This window comes from Spermophilus citellus (assembly GCF_964194105.1).
Source record: "Spermophilus citellus genome assembly, chromosome: 17".
Lineage (NCBI taxonomy): Eukaryota > Metazoa > Chordata > Mammalia > Rodentia > Sciuridae > Spermophilus > Spermophilus citellus.
Window position 1 is genome coordinate 58925031 of NC_138199.1, and position 20347 is coordinate 58945377.

Below are 20347 nucleotides of genomic sequence, written 5' to 3' on the forward strand. Positions count from 1 at the left end.
GGAGAGAGGATAACCAATGATATTGAATTTAGAAAAGACAAAAAATAAGGCCTTCAAATCTGCTAAGAAAGTTTTTTTTTTTTTTCCTCTTTTGGTGGTGCTGGGGATTGAACCCAGGGCCTTGTGCATGCAAAGCAAGCACTCTACCAACTGAGCTGTATCTCTAGTCCCCTGAGAAAGTTATTAATAAGTATTTGTAATAAACTTTTTGATAATTTTGTACACAATATTAGGATAACAGTAACTTTTGAAGAAAAATATCTGGTGGTGAAAAAAAAAAGTCCATTGAAGCTGAGCTTGGTGGCACACACTTGTAATCTTGTAATTCCAGCTACTCAGGAAGCTAAGGCAGGAGGATCTCAAGTTTGAAGTCCATCTAGCAATTTAACAAGACCCTGTCTTAAAAATAAAAGAACTGGAATGTAGCAGAGTGGTAGATGAGGTTCAATTTCCAGTACCAAAAGAAAAAAAAATCCATTAATATCAAAGATCACTTTATACAGAAATTAAATGGTAGCAACTTAGTGAGGTCCTAAGCAACTTAGCAAGATCCTGTCTCAATAAAAATGAAAAGGGGGCTGGGGTTGTGGCTCAATGGTAGAGCACTCGCCTATCGTATTTGAGGCCCTGGGTTCGATCCTCAGCACCACATAAAAATAAATAAATAAAATAAAGGTATTGTGTCCAACTACTACTAAAAAATAAATATTTAAAAAGTAATTGAAAAGGGTTCGGAGTGTATCTGAGTTTAATCCCCAATACAAGAAAAAAAAGAAACTAAATGGTAAAATGAATAGAAAGAAGATAATGAGTTAGAATAGACAGAAGAGGGCTGGGGATGTGGCTCAAGCGGTAGCGCACTCGCCTGGTGTGCCTGCGGCCCGGGTTCGATCCTCGGCACCACATACCAACAAAGATGTTGTGTCCGCCGAGAACTAAAAAAAAATAAATATTAAAAAAAAATTCTCTCTTCCCCTCTCTCTCTCCCCCTCTCTCCACCCCCCCCCAAAAAAAAAATTCTCTCTCTCTCCTCTCTCACTCTCTCTTTAAAAAAAAAAAAAAGAATAGACAGAAGAGGCAAGCAAAGATCTTTTTTTTTTTTTCCTTCAAGGGGATCAAAAACCTACTTAATGAAAGATTGGAAAAACAAGAAAGAAATAGTAACAATAAAGAGCAGAATCTTTTGAATTTTGAAAGTTTTCATGATTTTTAAAAATCTATTCCTATGAACTTCTATAGAACTGTTCTACTAAGTGCCAAAAGAGGAGTAAAAAATCTTATTGTATTGCTATTTCTTATGTATAGGAAGTTAAATCCTAAAATAGTAGCTGTCTTAAAATTTTTTAGCACTTAGCCCCAAATTGAGAAGGTATGCAATAAACAGAGATGTTCACAATGAGTTAAATAGAATAGTTCCTCAGAATTTGAGCCTTTCTTTTGAAACTAAAGTGAAAGATGAAAAGATAGTAGAGAAGTAAAATTCCTTTGATGTTAAAATGAGGAAATAGATTATTATTCATACTAATAGCAATTGACAGTAATGATATTTATAATTTGTATTTTAAGATAATATATATTATGAGGTCTTTCATTACAAAAATGTAGATGGGAGCATCATGGTGTCTTTTATCGCTTATACTGCAATTGATAATCACAAACCTTAGACTTTTTTTGTTTTACAGTCTGTTGCCAGAATGGGCCAAACTGGAACAAAGTCTGTCTTCTCACAGAGTGGAAATAGTCGCGAGGTCACTCCAATTCTTGTTGCACAAACACAGAGTTCTGGCCCTCAAACAAGGTATTTATTCTGATGTTATAAATTCCCATTGTTCATCTTTTCTTGCTGTAAAACCTTCTTTATATTTTTGGGTATTGACCCACAAATTTCTAATGTACCCGGACATGGTGGTGCATGCCTATAATTCGAGCAGCTTGAGTGGCTGAGACAGGAAAATCACAAGTTCAAAGCCAGCCTCAGCAAGCTAAGTGAGACCATGTCTCTAAATAAAACATAAAATAGGGCTTGGGATGTGGCTCCTGAGTACCCCTTAGTTCAATCCCTAGTACCTATATATATATATATATTTCTAATGTAACTGTTATAAATTTTGAATATATAAAACTTGAAATCTGTGACTTCTGAAAAGACTAATATAATTTTTACTTGAATTTTATAATGCAAATAACACAATAGTTACCTAAAACAAGTTTTTCCAATACACCTCTTAGTGTTTTTTGTTGTTATTGTTTTTTTGTTGTTGTTTCATTTGTCTGTCTGCTTGTTTGTTTGTTTGTTTGTTTGTTTTGGTAGTGCTGGGAATTGAACCCAGGGCCTGGTGCATGTCATGCAAGCACTCTACCAACTGAGCTATATCCCCAGCCCTCTTAGATTTTTTAATATTATGAATATTATAAATATTATAAACATTTCCTCAGAGTAATTTCTTTTTATGTATATGACCTTCTCTGCAGATCAAGTACAGATAGATTTCATTATCCCCTCCCCCCATTATGCACTTCTATACATAGATTATAAAATTAATCTTCAAAACTTCAAATTCAGAATTCTTTAAATAGACACAAATGTTCATATTCTTTGACTGTCTAAAAGGTCTCAATGTTGCTCTACTACAAGGATGGTAAGTGTAATAATGAATACCAGCTTGCTGATAGTGATTGCTTGAGGCTCATTATGAGAAAGAGCTGAGGCTTCTTACAGAGCAACATTACATAGGCTGAGTATATGTTAACCCTAAAGAATATATAAACCTACATGTAATTATCAACTATATATTTTGTATTGTTTATGCCATTTTTATCTATTTTTTTGCTTGGATTTATTTTCTAAAGCTTGCTGTAAAACATGAGTATTCCTAATCTGAAAATCTGAACTGCTCTGAAATCTAAAACTTTTTGAATCCCAACACAACACTCAAAAAGTTTCAGGTTTTAGAGTATTTTAGAGTCCAGATTTTCAAATTAGGAATGCCCCACTAGTAAAATTTATTATATAAATATTACAAATTTGGGGGGGACAACTCTGCAATCTGAAACACTGGTCCCAGGCATTTTGATAATGGATATTCAGCCTGTACCACAAACTGGGTGGCTTAAAACATCAGAAATTTATTCTCTCCCACTTTTTACTTTTTTTCCTTTAGACCATGTTGCTAAAATATAATCTCTGTTTTAAAGCTTATAAATTTGAAATCAAGTTGTTGGCAAGGCCATTCCCCCTCCAAAGTTTGCAGAGGAGAATCCTCCTTTGCTACTTGAAGCTTCTGATAGGTTTGTGACAGCATAACTCAAGATATCTACTTATATCTTCACATGGCAATCTTCCCTGTGTGTCTCTTTCCAGATTTCCCTCTCATAAGTATGACAGTCATACTGGATTAGGGGACACACTCACACACACTTATAATCTCAACTTGATACATCTGCAAAGACTCTATTCTAAATAGTCAAATTCACAGGTACTGAGGGTAAGGTCTTCAACATATTGAAATTGTTCCACAGTTTACTAATACTCTGTCCGTTTTTGTTTCTGGGCTTTTTCCGCTCTGTTTCATTTTGGATAATGTCCAATTTACTGTTAATCCAATTCAGTGGGGAGTTGTTGTGTTTTTTGTTTTTTTAGTTTTTTGGGTTTTTTTTAAATCTCAGACACTCCTTTTTCATCTCTAGAAATTTGATTTGCTTGTCTCCTTACTTACCCATGCTTTCTTCTACCTTTTTAAATAGTCAGAAAATATTTATATTGGTCCTTTTAATGTTTTTGTATAAAAGTCTATTACTGTGTCATTTCTAGTTGTGTTTCTTATTGATTGGTGTTACATTGTTGAATGCTTGGAGCGGGGAGGTACCAGGGATTGAACTCAGATGCACCTGACCACTGAGCCACATCCCCACCCCTTTTTAAAATTTTATTTAGAGACAGGGTTTCACTGAGTTGCTTATGGCTTCTCAAAGTTGCTGAGGCTGGTTTTGAATTCGTGATCCTCTTGCCTCAGCCTCCCGAGCCACACAGCAACTGGAATTTTTTATTATTATTATCATTACTTTAGGTATTTCTAAGATTTGTTCTGGGATGCAGCTAGATTATTTGGAAGCAGTTTGATTTTTTGTTTGTTTGTTTGTTTGGGGTTTGTTTTGTTTTGTTAGGTGGAACAAGAGCAGTCTAGTTTTGCCCTGCTATTGAAAGAGTACTCTTTATGGCCTATTTAGTATGAGATTTCTGCCCTCTGCCTATTCCCAATCAGGATGAGCACCAAGAACTGTTCTACCTACTCCTTTATAGCAGTTCTTACCCCACCCAGTGTTGAGTGGTTTTCTCATAGCAATACTGTAATGCAATTCTGATGCTAACCACCCAGACTTAGACTGGACTCCAAAGATTAAGATCAGTCTGCAACAAGAACTATCTGAAATGTCCTCAGTTCAGATACCAATTGCAGGTGCAGAGTTCCCCAGGCCACCTGCATTTCTGATCAACTTAGTAAAAATTGAGGGTTCCCATTACCCCTTCATATTCAGTAAGTTGCTAGAACAACTCAGAACCAGGAAAATACTATAATTATGATTATAGTTTTATTGTGAAGGATACAAATCAGGACCAGATAACTGAAGAGACTCTATGGTGAGGTTTTGGGAGGGTCCCAAACACAGACTTTTATGTTCATTTCATGGAATCAGGACCTATGTTTAGAGACTAGGGATTTCAACTAAGGTTTGATGTTCAGAATTTTAATGGAGATTGAATTATGTAGACATGGTTGATGAAATCATTGGGCGTGTGATTAAACTCAGTCACCAGCCACCTTGCCCTTCCTGGAGGAGGTCAGGCTGATGTCACCTGGCTTTAAGGCTCAACTCTAATCACATGGTGGATCTTTGCAGCATGGCAAACCCCATCATTTTCTCCACATAAAGTATCCTTCAAAATTTATTTCTGTAAATTTTCTAAGATGTTTTTGTTAACTACCAGAACATTTTGCTTTAAAACCAGAAAAAATAATGCTATTTACATAAATTTATTAAACAATATAACTGACATATAATGTATATGTCTAATGATGGCAGTAGAACCTTAATTTCAAGCTGTGGCAATCTAGTTCCAGAGCATATTCCTTTCATTGCTAAACCCCTAGTTAACCAAATGGAACTTATACAGATTCATGTATTGGTTACATAATATGAACTAAATAAATAAATACACGCCCATTTTCCATTTTCCAAACTTATGATTTTACTTAATTTTTCTGGTGCCTCAGACTTAGGGCTTCTTTATCCTTACATCAAGTGGGCCTTTGGAGCTAACAGAAGCCTAACAAAAATTATAAGTCTGTATCTACTCTATAAGAAGAGTTTATCCTCCCAGCTCTAGAATTCTTACTAATTTTTACTTCTACCTCCACAAAATTTGTGTTACCCTCATTCAGTTGAGTGTTTTCTTTAAAACAATCTTAGCAACATCTTCAGATTTGTCCCACTTGCCCCATTTGATGAAGTTCTTTCTTCTTACTTCTTGACAAAACTCTTCTGTGATCAATAATCATGTTGACAGTACAATTCACATTTTTAAAAATTTTTTTAGTTGAAGATGGACACAATATTTATTTTTATGTGGTGCTGAGGCTCAAACCCAGTGCGTCTAGTGTGCTAGGCAAGTGCTCCACCACTGAGCTACAGCCTAGCCCCACAATTCACATTCCTAGTATAAAGTATAATAGTTATTTCTACCAAATTGAGGTTATTGGACTTTTTTGGGGGGGTGTTACTGGGGATTGAACTTGGGGTACTTATCCACAGAGCCACATACCCAGACTTTTTAAAAAATATTTTAGTAGAGACAGGGTCTTACTGAGTTGATAAGGGCCTCACTAAATTGCAGAAACTGGCTTTGAACTTGGCTCCTTCTGCCTCAGCTTCCTGAGCTGCTGAGATTACAGGCTTTCACCGCTATGCCTGGCGAGCTTATTGTACTTTTAAAAAATGAATTGATCAACCCAAGTGTTCTTACTTGCCTAATATCCCTGCACTGGGGCTCTGTGTTTTGAAAGAAATAAGAATAATCCTGGACATGATTTACTTACTGGGCAGCATCTCTCTCTCTCTTCTCTTTTTATTAAGAAACCTTTTAATTTCAGACTTAGATACCTATTTGTAGAATTTCCTAAAAAATTATAAACGTAACCTAATCCCAGTTATATCATTTAAGTTTTAAATTTGCTTGCTTTCTAAGAATGGAATTCTTAGGGTTTGCCTTTAAAGTAAAAATATATCCAATGATTGTCAGACTCCTTTTGCTCTAACCAGAATAAACCTTTGATACAGCTGTTTGAATTTACAGGGAAATTATTTCTCAACTTTCAGTTGTTCTAGTGGTATTTATTTGTTTAAAAATGCCCAACATTTAGATGATCCATACCTGATAGAAATTTCCTTTTTTCTCTAATTTTTTTTTCTTTTTTGAACCCAAGGGCACTTAACCACTGAGTCACATCCCCATCCCTTTTTATTTTTTATTTAGAGACAAGGTCTCAGTAGGTTGCTTATAGCCTCTAAGTTACTGAGGCTGGTTTCGAACCTGTGATCCACCTGCCTCCGCCTTCTGAGCCACTAGGATTATAGGCATGCACGCCATGCCCAGCTCATGTTTTATATTTTTTGAAAATATATTTAATTTCTGACATAACTTCCCTTTTTTTTTTAACATTTCTACAATTTCTATTTATTTATTTATTTAGAAACAGAGTCTCACCGAGTTGTTTAGCGCCTTGGTTTTTGCTGAGGCTGGCTTTGAACTCACAATCCTCCTGCCTCAGCCTCCCAAGCTGCTGAGATTATAGGCGTGCGCTACCACACCTGGCCCACTTCCCTAACTTTTTTATGCATGCAAATAAAGGGCTAAAGGTAATTGGCATATAGATGTGCTTGTCATATTTATTGACCTTAAATATTTTTTTAGATCAATTTCAATTAGAGATCTCTCCTATAATGTTTATCATTTTACAGTAATGTGAGTAGTTTTTAAATGGTGGGTTTTCATAAAGGGACCAGAAAGGGGGCCTGGGATTGTTACTCAGTGGTAGAGCACTTGCCTAGCACATGTGAGGTACTGGGTTCAATACTCAGTATCACATAAAAATAAGTGATAAAATTAAGATTATTGTGTTCATATATATGTATGTATATAATTTTTTTAGAAAGGGGGGGACCAGAAAGGTACTGACCAAACTCACCAACTCTAGAGTACTTATATTAGAAATGCATATTTTTAATATGGCTAAATTTGAAATAATAGTTAATGGTCAAAAAATGAATTTTAAATAATGTTTTGTCACTTTTTAGTACAACACCTCAGGTATTGAGCCCCACTATCACATCTCCCCCAAATGCACTGCCTCGAAGAAGTTCTCGACTTTTTACTAGTGACAGCTCTACAACCAAGGTAAAGAATTCTGAATGCCACATTTACTTAATGCTTTCCCTGCTAAAATATCTGTTCATTGATGACTTCATCTTTATAAATAAATTTGGAAAGCTAGCTATAATTTTTTGGTCCTTTGGTAAATATTATATAACATTCTTCTTTGGTACTAGAGATTAAACCCAGGGGTGTAACACTGAGCTATATCCCCAGCCCTTTTTATATTTTATGTAGTTGACAGGGTTTTGTTATGTTCCTGAGCCTGACTTTAAACTTGCAATCCTCCTGCCTCAGCTTCATGAACTGCTTGTATTATAGGCATGCACCACTGCACCCAGCTGTTATTGTAGAAAACAACAGTGGTTATCAGGAAATAGGCCTGAGCATAACACAGCCAGACACAGTGACACATGCCTGTAATCCCAGCAACTCAGGAGACTGAGGCAGGAGAATCACAAGTTCGAGGCCAGTCTCAGTAACTTAGTGAAACCCTGACTCTAAAAAGGGCTGGGGATGGGCTCAGGAGTTGAGCACCCCTGAGTTCAATCCCTGGCACCAAAAAAAAAAAAAAAAAAAAAAAAAAAGCATAGCAAAAAAAGGATTTCTTTGTGATAGTAAAATAGTTGTATATCCCAAGCGTGGTGGTTGATTGCATAAATCCATTCATGTGATAAAATTACACAGAATTGTATATATACACACCCACAAGCACGCAAAAGAGTTCAAATGAAAACCAAACAAATGAGGTCTGTAGTTCATTTCATAGTATAATATTTCAGTTTCCTCAATATAATTTTATATGTTATCACTAATGAAAGACTGAATGGAAATTCTCTATGTTTTCTTTGCTTCTATCTTCTTATGAACTGAAACTATTTCAAAATTAAAAGTTTAAAAAATTAAAGGACTTCATTACAATGGCCTTGGTTAAATTTTTTTTGGTCCATAGAAGGACATTATAGGTAAATTCAACTTTGTGATTTATTAGTTAAGTGCTCTGAGACAATTAAATGGTATTGCATCCTCTTATTTTCTTACTGTAAAATAATAAATGAGAATATGATATACTTGCAAAAAAAATACTGCTCGATGCAGATTCACCTTAATCACGATAAGTAAATACAATTTATATTTATAATTCTTGAATTTAGAATTGACTTTGAAGACTGTTTTTATAAAACTTCTTCTGAGAAAAATAGAGATTAATCAAGATTATACTTTTAAATCTAATACTTGAGAAAGCATTGAGGGGGAAGTCTAAAATATATGAGTATAAAGTATGGAATTTTACCCTTTTGCAGGAGAATAGCAAAAAATTAAAAATGAAGTTTCCACCTAAAATCCCAAACAGAAAAACAAAAAGTAAAACTAATAAAGGAGGAATAACTCAACCTAACATAAATGATAACCTGGAAATCACAAAATTGGATTCTTCCATCATTTCAGAAGGGAAAATATCCACAATCACACCTCAGATCCAAGCTTTTAATCTACAAAAAGCAGCTGCAGGTCTGTTTTAAATGCTTAATATTGTTTATTTTACATTATTATGTACTTATTTTAAGTAATTTCTTTATGTTCATTACACTGCTTTCATTGTTCTCTAGATAGATGGAATTTTAATCAATTAGTTTGTAATCAGCCTTTCTTAAACACCAGAGTTTTATGTTTCTCTCCTTTGGTTACTATATTGTTTTCTCCTAGAAGGTTTGATGAGCCTTCTTCGTGAAATGGGAAAAGGTTATTTAGCTTTGTGTTCATACAACTGCAAAGAAGCTATAAATATTTTGAGCCACCTGCCTTCTCACCACTACAATACTGGTTGGGTACTGTGCCAAATTGGAAGGGCCTATTTTGAACTTTCAGAATACATGCAAGTAAGTATAGAAAAATAGGTACATGTGTCTTTCTAGAAATAATTTTAAGTGTAATTAAAATGGCCATGCTTGAGAAGACCAGATCTAAAACGTCAATATTTGTTTATTATGTTTGTTTATATAATTATTTTCTCAGGGATTATTATGTCCTCAGCAGAATGATTGCCTGTTACATCAAGGATTGGATTTCCCAGTACTGAAAAAAATGGGGGGGGGGGGCTATCTTATCATTATTTATAATTTGTAGATAAAATTTGGAGGTGGGTACCGGGGATTGAACTCTGGCCACTCAACCACTGAGCCACATTCCCAGCCCTATTTTTTTATATTTTATTTAGAGACAGGGTCTCACCAAGTTGTTTAGCGCATCGGTTTTTGCTGAGGCCGGCTTTGAACTCTTGGTCCTCCTGTCTCAGCCTCCCGAGCTTCTGGGATTACAGGCATGTGCCACCTCGCCCTGCTGACAAGATTCTTTCTTGCTTTAAGGGATAATTTAAATTTTTCAGACTTTCTTGAGGGAGATTTGTGAGAACAGAGCCATGAATGCACTCTTATGCAGAATGCCTTGTACTCTGGTCATTTGATCTGAAAATGCATATTTAGATATATAATCTATAAATTCTTTCTACAATATAGTTTTTATGAATTATTGTTATTATTATTTATTTTTGGTACTAGGGAACTGAACCCAGGGGCACTTAACCACTGAGCTATATCCCCAGCCCGTTTTTATTTTTAATTTTGAGACAGGGCATCACTAAGTTGCTTAGAACCTCACTAAGTTTCTGAGGCTGGCCTCAATCTTGGGATCTTCCTGCCTTGGCCTTGGGATTCACTGGGATTATAGGTGAGCACCACTGTGCCGGACTCTGATTTGTTTTAGAAACTTAAAGAATGCTATGAGGAGAATTATATTTAATTGATAACACAATATTCTTATCAGAAGGCTTTTATCCTTTTAGTTTTAATTAAATTTTTTACTTAAGATACCTGTTGTTAGTGGGGCTTATGTGTTTTTATTTGGGTTTTGGCTTGGGGAGTGTTTGTTGCTGTTGTGATACTGGGGATTGAAACTAAGGGTGCTGTATCCTGAGCTACATCCCAGGCCAATTTATTTTTTAATTTCATGGCAGGGTCTTGCTAAGTAATAGAGGCTGACCTTGAACTTGTGATTCTCTTGCCTCAGCTTCCTAAGTAGCTAGGATTGCAGGCATGTACCACTGTGCCTGACAAGTTATCTGCTTATAGAGAAAAGGAAAGGATGGTTAATTAAATTTTTTTTTTAAAAAAAATGCAATTTCCAATTTAAATAATTTCTTCTGTCCAAAGCATTTTCTTCCTACCCCTAAGCTTAAAAAGATAACAAAACCCCCCAAAAAGTTGACAAGGTTACTTTTCAGAATGTATTTCAGTATATAGTATTTTCTAATACAATGAGGCAATTTCTTGCCTCCATGGAGTATATTACATTCTAGTAATAGCCAAAGTATAAGCCAATAAATGTGTGAGGATAGGTAGCAGGAAGTAATATGAAGAAAAATGAAGCATGGTAAGGAGGCTGAGTGAGGGGCACTGAAAGTATGGTACTCCTTTTTTTTTTAATTAGCTCAGAATCAGAAGATTATTCTTCCCATGAGCCATGCAAAGACACAAGGGGAAACTGTTCTTCCCAGGCAGAAAATAAATGCAGACATGTCTATTCATGTAATTTTGTATAGTACCAAAAAGAGGATTGTAGCCAGAAAGCTTTATTCATTGCTAATTCATTGTTAGGAGATGCATGTTGGGATTATGGCATTTACCAATACTGTGTGTGTGTGTGTGTGTGTGTGTGTGTGTGTGTGTGTAAAAGAAGCAAAGCTATGTTTTCAAAATTATTTATAGTTTATTGTTTTACAGGTACTTTGGAATATGTGAATTTTGTTTTTTCCATAGTTACAGACCCATGAGCAACTTGAGTATTCAAAAGTAGCGCTTTTTTTCCAGCTTAATTTTATTATTTTCCATTTTTCTTTTTTGTGTATACCATAAAGAATTTTCAAAAGAAGCAGTGGATTCTGATATTTGAAAACAAAAGGTACCTGTATTTGGTTTATTTGTGCATTAGGGGAGGAGGGCAGGATACTAGGCAGAGAACCCAGGGGTTCTGTACCTCTATCACTGAGCTACATTTCCAGGCCTTTTTTTTTTTTTTTAGACTTGATTTGATCTTTAGCACCACATAAAAACAAATAAACAACAACAAACAAATAAATAAAATAATGGTTAAATTCTTTTTTTTTTTTTTTTTTTTTTTTTTTTTTTTTTTTAAAGAGAGAGTGAGAGAGGGGAGAGAGAGAAAGAGAGAGAATTTTTAATATTTATTTTTCAGTTCTCGGCGGACACAACATCTTTGTTGGTATGTGGTGCTGAGGATCGAACCCGGGCCGCACGCATGCCAGGCGAGCGCGCTACCACTTGAGCCACATCCCCAGCCCCTGGTTAAATTCTTTAAAAAAAAAAAGAGTCTAAGTTGTTAAGATGGCCTTGAACTTATGATCTTCCTTTTAAGAAATTTTAGGGACTGAACACAGTGACACACACCTACAATCCCAGGGTTTTGGGAGGCTGAGGCAGGAGGATCACAAGTTCAAAACCAGCCTCAGCAATTTAGCAAGATCTTGTTTCAAAAAGGACTGGGGGTCGGATGCAGTGTTACACACCTGTAATCCCAGCAGCTTGGGAGACTGAGGCGGGAGGATCCCAAATTCAAAGCCAGCCTCAGCAAAGGCAAGGCACTAAGCAACTCATTGAGACCCTGTCTCTAAATAAGATATAAAATAGGGCTGGGGAGGGCTGGAGTTGTAGTTCAGAGGTAGAGCACTTGTCTCGCATGCCTGAGGCACTGGGTTCCTAACCCTAACCCTAACCCTAACCCTAACCCTAACATGCCTCTGACACCATGTGATCCCTGTGTTTAGTGCTGGAACTGATCTGCCATCAGCTCTGGCAAGGAGCACTGGGACAGGATCCTCCACAAGTGCCAGGACAAGACACATGGCCATGGCTCTGTAATTAGAGCCAACCCCACTGGCATTCCCTGAGGTTCTCCAGAGCCAGAATACCAGTCAAAAGGAAGCAAGAACTTCAACTGCCCCAGGATGAGTGAGCTGGGTGAGGGACCATCTCTTACCTTGCAGGAATTTCAATGACACCTACCATTCCAATAGTCAACACAAGTAATATAATATGAACGGTGAAAAAACAATCCCTGGGGACAGGTATAAGGACCAGACACCAGGGCTGGGGTTGTGGCTCAGTGGTAGAGCGCGCACCTAGCATGTGCAAGGCCCTGGGTTCGATCCTCAGCACCACATAAAAATAAACAAAATAAAGGTATTGTGTACCACTAAAAAATAAAAAATAATAATAAAAAAAGGACCAGACACCAGGAAAAAATCTCTGACCCAAGAGTAGGGGAACTCTACCCCCCTGCACTCATTAACCAAACAAGCTGCATGGTCTATCAAGCTGCTCACCTCTGAGCAAGCACCTAGACTTGACTGTTCAGGGGTAGCTGGTGGGGTTGGCAGGGAGCTATGCACTACAATTTCAGGCTGAATGGGAGCTGTCAAGGGAAGAATGGGCAGAGTTGATGTGAAGAGTTGCTACGGGGACAAAAGGTGAAAGGACATGGAGGATCTCTGTTAATAAAAAGGAAGAGGGTGAGAGGAACTGAGGCAACTAGAGATGGGGACAGATAAAGACTTAGGAATGGGGTTTCCTCGCGATGGTAGAGGAGGGAAGAGAAATATATAATGAGCTAGGAAGTTAAGGGCAAAGTCTGTGAAGAAGCTACACATAAAATTTGGGAGAAGGCTGAAAGAGGAGTTAACACAAAGCGGGTGAGCTCAACAGGGCATCTATTTTAGCGGTAGGTCTTCAATGAGAGGAGGGGAGAGGTAGACGTTTGGGATAAACAGACCTTAGGGGGCTGGGTAGACACTGGGAGCTGGGGATGAGAGAGCTGAGCCAGAAAAGGGGAAACATGAATGGTGGATTTAGGGGAGGTTTGTGCGGAGTTTTAGGATTGCCAGGGGGGTTGTGGGGTGAGGATTAGATAAAAAGGAGGTAAGGGATATATCCAGATCGGAGTTGCAACTAGGTTAAAGAGAGGTCACGAGTGAGGCTGCATTTATGCAAGACCGGTGGTAAGAAGATGGGAGCAAGAGCTGAGGTTGGGTCACGGGTAGGAGAAAATGGACGGAACAGGCCAACGGTGGCAGCGCGGGCCCAAGGCTACGGTGGGAGCCCGGTGCGGGCTGGGAGGGCAGAGGGCTCGGAAGCCGGACTGTCTCCAGGCAACCAAGATCTCTGGGATCACGGCGAGGGCGGGAGGACCAACTGTCCGTTGGTGTTACGGCCCCAACGCCCCCGCGCTGCCCTCTTCAACCCCTGACCCCTAACTCACCAAACGGAGCCGGGAGCCGGGCTGGGGGCGCTCCTGGCCTCCCAACCGACGCTGCGGCCTCCTGGCCACTGACAACAGGAAGCTGCGCCCCAGTGCCTGACGCCATTACGTTGATTGGGCTCTCGGCCCCACCTCCAGCCCGAGGAGCCAGTAGTGAGGCTCGGAGGATGAGAGGCGGAGTTCTTAAAAGCCTGAGGGTGCGGAGCCCCATCCGCAGGTGAGTGGCTCTAGATCTTTGTACACCGGCCTGAGTCGGACCCGCGCTGGTAGATCCAGGCTTCTGGGTCTCTGACTCCGCTCGGTCGGCATAAACTGAGCGACTTTGGAGTAGTGACTTAGCCTCACAAAGCCGACGACAGTCCACTTGAGTAGTACCAATAATACCCTCTCTTAATACCTACTCTAACTTTGCCCCCCGAAGGCATCAGTCCAACCCAGTGGGTAGAGCCTGGGCTCAAATTGGAGCCTTCCTCCTGGCTTTTAAGAGCCGGGAATACACACCTATTTTGAAGGCACCTAATACCACGTGATCACCTTGAGGTTTCTCTGGGCAGTCTCATGTGTTCAACACAATCCTGAAGACCTGAAGCCCAGGGGTTCGCTTTCCTCTTCCAGCCTTGTTGTTTGTTTTCTTTCCCTGTAGAAGTGACATCGCTCTTTCAAATGAACTTAGAAGAAAAATATCAAGAGCAGCGACTGCGCCCTGGAGCCAGGGACAGTTCTTTGGGCACTTCACACTTGCAAACTTCCATCAATGGGAGCCTAGGGCCTGAGCTTGGACTGTGAATTATTAGGGTCAGGAGAGGTACTTGCACGTCCTAAGAGAGTAGCACAAGGGTGACCAGGGACAGGCCAATTCTTGGAAAGAAGCTGCACTGACTTTGGTTGGAGGTCTTATGCTCCCTTGGCCTCTAGGCAAGGAAGGTGGCCCTCATATCTCCACAAATCTAGAGGGCCCAGTTCCTGTTTCCATTTATAAAACCAGCTGTTGGGGGTGGTCCCCCACCTTGTTAGTGGGCTGCCTGCTCAGTAATTCTCCTCCCCTCAGTTTCAGGCTAGATGGGTCACAGTGTTCATTCAATACAGTTGATATTGAGCAGGAAGATGACAAGTACACGCGTACAAACTATTCTGTTGTGTCAAACTCATTTTAAACAAGAAAGAAGGTAAGGTGTTTTCTAGGGAAACTTACCTACCTTGGCAAAAGGATAGCTGTTTCTGGTCATAATCATCACAGACAGATATTGGTGGTCTAGAAGAAGCATGTCCTGCCCCTAAATCAAGCACTTCATGTCCCTCAGTTATTCCCTTGCATTTTTGTTCAGCTGTTGAAAGGATAACTGTGTGGAATTCCTCAAAATAATCTCTTGTCTGTTTTTCAGGAGTCTCTGTTTCCTGGTCCCCTATTTTCCAGGCTCCTGATATCTGAAAAGTTTCCATGCTTGACTACCTCTTCTCATCTTGCTCTATACAAGGTGAAGCTATATAAAGGCCTGGAGTTAAGATGGGGGAGGATGGAGGAAGTGGCAGGAGAGGGCAATGCACAAATGCACATAAATATTGCACATTTCCACAAAACATTTCACAATGGACCATGAGTGCACCAGGTAGACTCCAGATGGGGAAAAAAAATGTTACCCTGTGACTGGAACAATAATAAAGGCGCCTGCAAAATACTATCGAACCAGAGAAAAGAATTTGAGAGGTTTCCAGATGCATAGTATCTATGAACTTGTGAAGAACTGTTGAGTTTATGCTTTAAAGGTTAGTTCAATCTAGCTTCAGTCTTTGATCCTCCATTATTCATCTCATTCCCTTGTCTTTTGGTAATAGAGCCTCTCGTAACACTTCATGCTTTGATATAGCCCTTGCTGCTCTGCCACATTGACTTATTATTATTATTTTTTATTTTTTGGTACCAGGGATTAAACTCAGGGCATCAACCACTGAGCCACATCCCCAGCCATCCTCTTCCTCTTCCTCCTCCTCTTTTTTTTTCTTTTTTTTTTTTTTTTTTTTTTGGAGATAGGGTCTTGTTAAGTTGCTTAGGGCCTTGTTAAGTTGCTGAGGCTGACTTCAAATACATGATCCTCCTGCCTCAGCTTCCTGAGCTGTTGGGATTACGGGTGTGTACTACCACAGCCACACACAGACTTATTTTTAAAATAGGCATGTGTTTTTTTCTCTCCCCTTCCCTAGTTTTCCCTTCCCTGATCTCAGGGGAAACAGGATTACTCTTTTTCTCTATCCTAGGCCCAGTTATCTGTCTTTGAGCACACCTCCAATCATAAGAATAAAGTAATTCAGACTTGGGGGATGGCTCAAGAAGATCTAAGAAATCTCCCAAATTAACAAGTGAATTCTCTCTCTCTCTCTCTCTCTCTCTCTCTCTCTCTCTCTCTTTCTCTCTCTCTCTCTCTCTCACACACACACACACACACACACACACACACACACACCCATCAGACATATCTGGAATGTAGCCTCTGGGACAAGAGTCCCCTCTGTTTTTTTCCCTTTTTTCTTAAAACTGTGTCCTCATTACTGGAGTGGCATTGGGAACAAGGACCAATCTTTTGGTACTACTCTTATTTTACTTTAGGGATGAGCCTCCTTCACTCACTGTGATTCTGCTAGGTTTAAGTCCCCCACCCCAGGATATGTGCAAGACAGTGGCCAGCCAGTCAGAGTCTCCTCTTCCCTGAACTGTGACCCAACAGGCCAATCAAAGACCTTTTGAGGAAGGTCTTTCTCTGAGCCATTTCCTCCACAGCAGTGGAGAATTGGACCATTCTTGCAGATAAGAGGAGTCCTCTCCTATGTAATGTTTTGAACAACTAATAATTAAAAAAAAAAAAAAAAAGAGGAGTCCTCTCAAGGCTGAAGCTCTCACAGAGGAAAGTGGACCTGAGATGTAGACAGGGAGTGGATGCAATGAGTGATGGATGCAGCCAGCCTTAAACCCTTAGGGGTTCCTGTTATATAAGCTGATATGTCATTTTTTTTTTAAGAAAGAGTGAGAGAGAGTGAGAAAGAGGGAGAGAGAGAGAGAGAACTTTAATATTTATTTTTCAGTATTTGGCGGACACAGCATCTTTGTCTGTATGTGGTGCTGAGGATCGAACCCGGGCCGCACGCATGCCAGGTGAGCGCGCTACCACTTGAGCCACATCCCCAGCCCTGTCATGTTTTTATTTAGCATATTTTAGTTGAATTTCTTTCATATGGAAAAAAAGCCCTAATATATTATCTTTTTGAACTTGGGCAAGTTATTTATCCTCCAGCTTCAGATTCTTCAACTATTAAATTGGGGAGAATAAGATCTCCATTCTAAGTAGCTGTAAGATTTAAATGAGATAACATGCATACACATTCAATATATGATTACTATTAGTGATATAGTGATTATATTTTTGGGAGACACAGACAGGATTTATTTGCTCTGCAAATAGTGCATGGTGTACACATGAATTCAGAGGCTTCCTGCTGTGATGGGCTCTCCAAAGATCTGCAGTTATTAATTGGAAATCACTGTTCCAGAGGTTACCTTTTGAGTAGGGCAACCTTTATTTTCCGGTCCCCTTCCAGTCTATGTGTATTCTTCCTTTAAGAGATAGTTTGGTGTTATAGTTTTCTCCACCATGTTCCCATCTAATTGGCCTAGATTCAGGTTACTTCCAAGCAGATTCCCCATCCCTTATTTTGCTAATAATCAAACTTGCTTAGGAGGCATGGTGTTTGGAAGTTGTACATGAACACTTATTTCTGTTACAAAACTGGAAACACCCTTACCAAGAGGAACTATGGCTGCTGATTATTCACGTGGAATAAAATCACAATGACACACACACATTTCTTGGAGGAAAAAATGTCAACCAGTGCATGGCAGCTGGTTGAATTTTTCCTTTAATGTTCCCCTGGTACTTATTAATTCACTTTGTTGCCTGTGAGCTCCTAAGAGGAGAGAGAGACTGGCAGGAGCTAAAAAGTTTAAGCTGTTTTTTTTTTTTAAAGTAAAAGTAAAATAATGTCTATAAACTTGTTTTAGGCAAATTTAGGTAATTTCCTGGGAACCACTGTCCCAATATAGTGACCTAATTCCCAATTTGTATTTTTTCAAATTCATTGTTAAATACCCAATGATACTGCAGCCTCCCAGTTGCCCTCTCTGAAACACCCTTACCAGCATGTCCATCAGAATAGTAGAGATGAAAATAGTCTACTGGGCTGGGGATGTGGCTCAAGCGGTAGCGCGCTCGCCTGGGATGCGTGCGGCCCGGGTTCGATCCTCAGCACCACATACCAACAAAGATGTTGTGTCTGCCGAGAACTAAAAAATAAATAAATAAATAAATATTAAAAAATTCTCTCTCTCTCTCTCTCTCCTCTCTCACTCTTTCTAAAAAAAAAAAAAAAAAAGAAAATAGTCTACTATTTTCTACTATAGATTATATATTTCTACTATAGATTATAGATGCTATTTATACCAGTAAGAATTTTACACGTTCTTATTCTCCACTGGAGAAGTCTGATACTACGCCCTCTGTGCCTTGTTGGTTAGAGGTAAATTGTAAACAGACTCCTGTTGGTCTATTTAGACACATCCCTGGCCCCCCACCCCAGGAGAAGCAGAAGTGTGGGAAGAGAGCTCTCTCTATTTTGGTGCTGCTCCCCTTAGGTTTTCCACTGCTGAACTGGTAGACCCTGGAGGGGACAAGAATTGGGAAGCTGCTACAGGATTCCCGGCTTTCAGTGTTAATTGTGAGCTCTGTGTCCTGATCCCCTTGGTTCTTGGCACCTTCAGCTGAAGCCTCCCCTTCGTGTCCTAGATCAGCGTTTGGTTCCTTATCCCTGCCCCCATCCCACAGGCACTGGCTTTGGGGGCAGCTTTTGGTGTGAAGAACCCTTAACCACCCACTCGTGGCACGCGGGGCTCCTCCCTTCCCAAGTATTGAGCCTCTGACTTGTTTCCCTTCCGTTTCCTTCCTTAAAATCCACTTTCAGTTTTTACTTCAGTGTTGCTCAGAGGCCTCTCAGTGGCTGTTTGGGTGAGCTGGGCCTACCACCTGCTGCCTGCCGGGAGGGGACTCTGGCTGCAGGGGTGAGTTGGGAGCCTGCTCACCTGGCCGCCATCTCTCCCTGCAGGTGTCATGTGAGTCTCCTCAGGAGCTGCTGCCTGAGTGGAAATGCTCTCAGTGGTGGAGAATGGACTGGACCCCCGGGCTGCCATCCCGGTAGGTGGGCAAGGGTGGGGAGGGCTGCAGAGACTGCCATTTTATCGGCTTTTCTAATTGAAATGAATGGGCAGTGCCTAGAAAGAGGCCTCAGGTTGAGAAAAGGTGATAGTAGAGGCAGACCCTGAGGATATCCTGCCTCTTCTGGATTTTCTTATGGGCCATAAAATGGGGATTTATTTTTAAAACACTGGGAGAGCTGAGGGTAAAGCTCAGTGGCTGAGTTTGCCTAGCATGTATGAGGCCCTGGATTTGATCCCCAGCACTCCAAAAATAAAAATAAAAAAATAAAAACAGGGAGTTAAGTTATCTGAAGACAAAGGATTTCCAATCAGCCCTTCAGCCCTCTGCCATGAGGCCTGAGGCCATGACCAGGTCAGTTTGGTCAAGATGCTGATTTGGTGAGAAACAGACTCAAGGCACTGGTTTGTTGTTTCAAGAATGGAAGCAAATGGGAAGCTTACCTATGTCTGAACATGAACATCTTCTAAGAAGACTTGAAATATCAAGAGCTAATAAGTTGCCGCCCTACCCGATTTCCGTTTGTGACCAAGAATATCTTTCCCTTGAGAGTTTCTCAAGTTTTGCTTTTAAATATATTCTAAAGGTGCTCATTGTATTTACTTCTATCATCTTTAATATTTCAACTCGAACATCTTTCTGTCCCCAGCACTGTCGGGGGACAAAAAAAAAAAAAAAAAAAAAAAAAAAAAAAAAAAAAACACCACCCCTCGCATTTCTGAGACATCACACCCCCAGTCGCACTGCGGGTGTGAACCGGCTCGTAGGTGCCAGGAATGGCTTCTTGTTTCTCGGGTGAAGTAAAGGTCAGGGTGAATTTTGTTCACGAGTCACATTAACGCCCAAACATCGTCACCGCCACTAAAACCTGGGCCTAGGACAGAGGGCGGCTCTCAGAAGCAGGTCTCCCAACACCCAACTCCACAAGTAGGGTTCCTCACCCCCTGAAACGGATACAAGGTCTGTTAAGTCTCTGGGCCGCTCCAAAGGATTCTGGGAACTAGGGGAGGGACCAAGGAGCACAAACGAAAATGTTGGCATAGGGCGTGCAGCGGATAGCTGTAGGATTATCAGCCAGTTGCTGCGCACCTTCTCAAATCTTTGGAGCACCACCACCACTTCTCCAACAGTAGGCCCGCTCTCGGCTCTGCCTTGTCAGCCAATCATCGGGCTGGTGCTTGTCCATACCGGCCAATCCGGAACACGTTTACTTTGAGCGGGAAAAGCTCAGAAGCTGCAGGAAAGCGAGGTCGGCTAACCGCCCCTTCTTAACCCTGTCTCCGGCGGGTAACAGCCCCTGGAGGCGGGTGCCCATTGGCTGGGCAGCGGGCCA

General features: G+C 40.1%; 1 protein-coding gene and 1 long non-coding RNA gene across 2 annotated transcripts in view; both read left to right on the forward strand.

Moving 5' to 3' along the window:
* LOC308635495 (cell division cycle protein 27 homolog) overlaps positions 1-9327 on the forward strand; it is a gene marked incomplete at both ends in the record, with an annotated part of 32637 nt that extends 23310 nt beyond the window's left edge. Inside the window, 4 exons of the mRNA XM_081269930.1 lie at positions 1683-1798; positions 7354-7453; positions 8734-8941; positions 9137-9327. Coding sequence (XP_081126056.1) covers positions 1683-1798; positions 7354-7453; positions 8734-8941; positions 9137-9327 — 615 coding nt within the window. The remainder of the gene's footprint in view (positions 1-1682; positions 1799-7353; positions 7454-8733; positions 8942-9136) is intronic.
* LOC308636207 overlaps positions 1-20347 on the forward strand; it is a 770476-nt gene that overhangs the window by 359732 nt on the left and 390397 nt on the right. Inside the window, exon 2 of the long non-coding RNA XR_014019372.1 lies at positions 11629-11789. This is a non-coding gene — a long non-coding RNA (uncharacterized lncRNA). The remainder of the gene's footprint in view (positions 1-11628; positions 11790-20347) is intronic.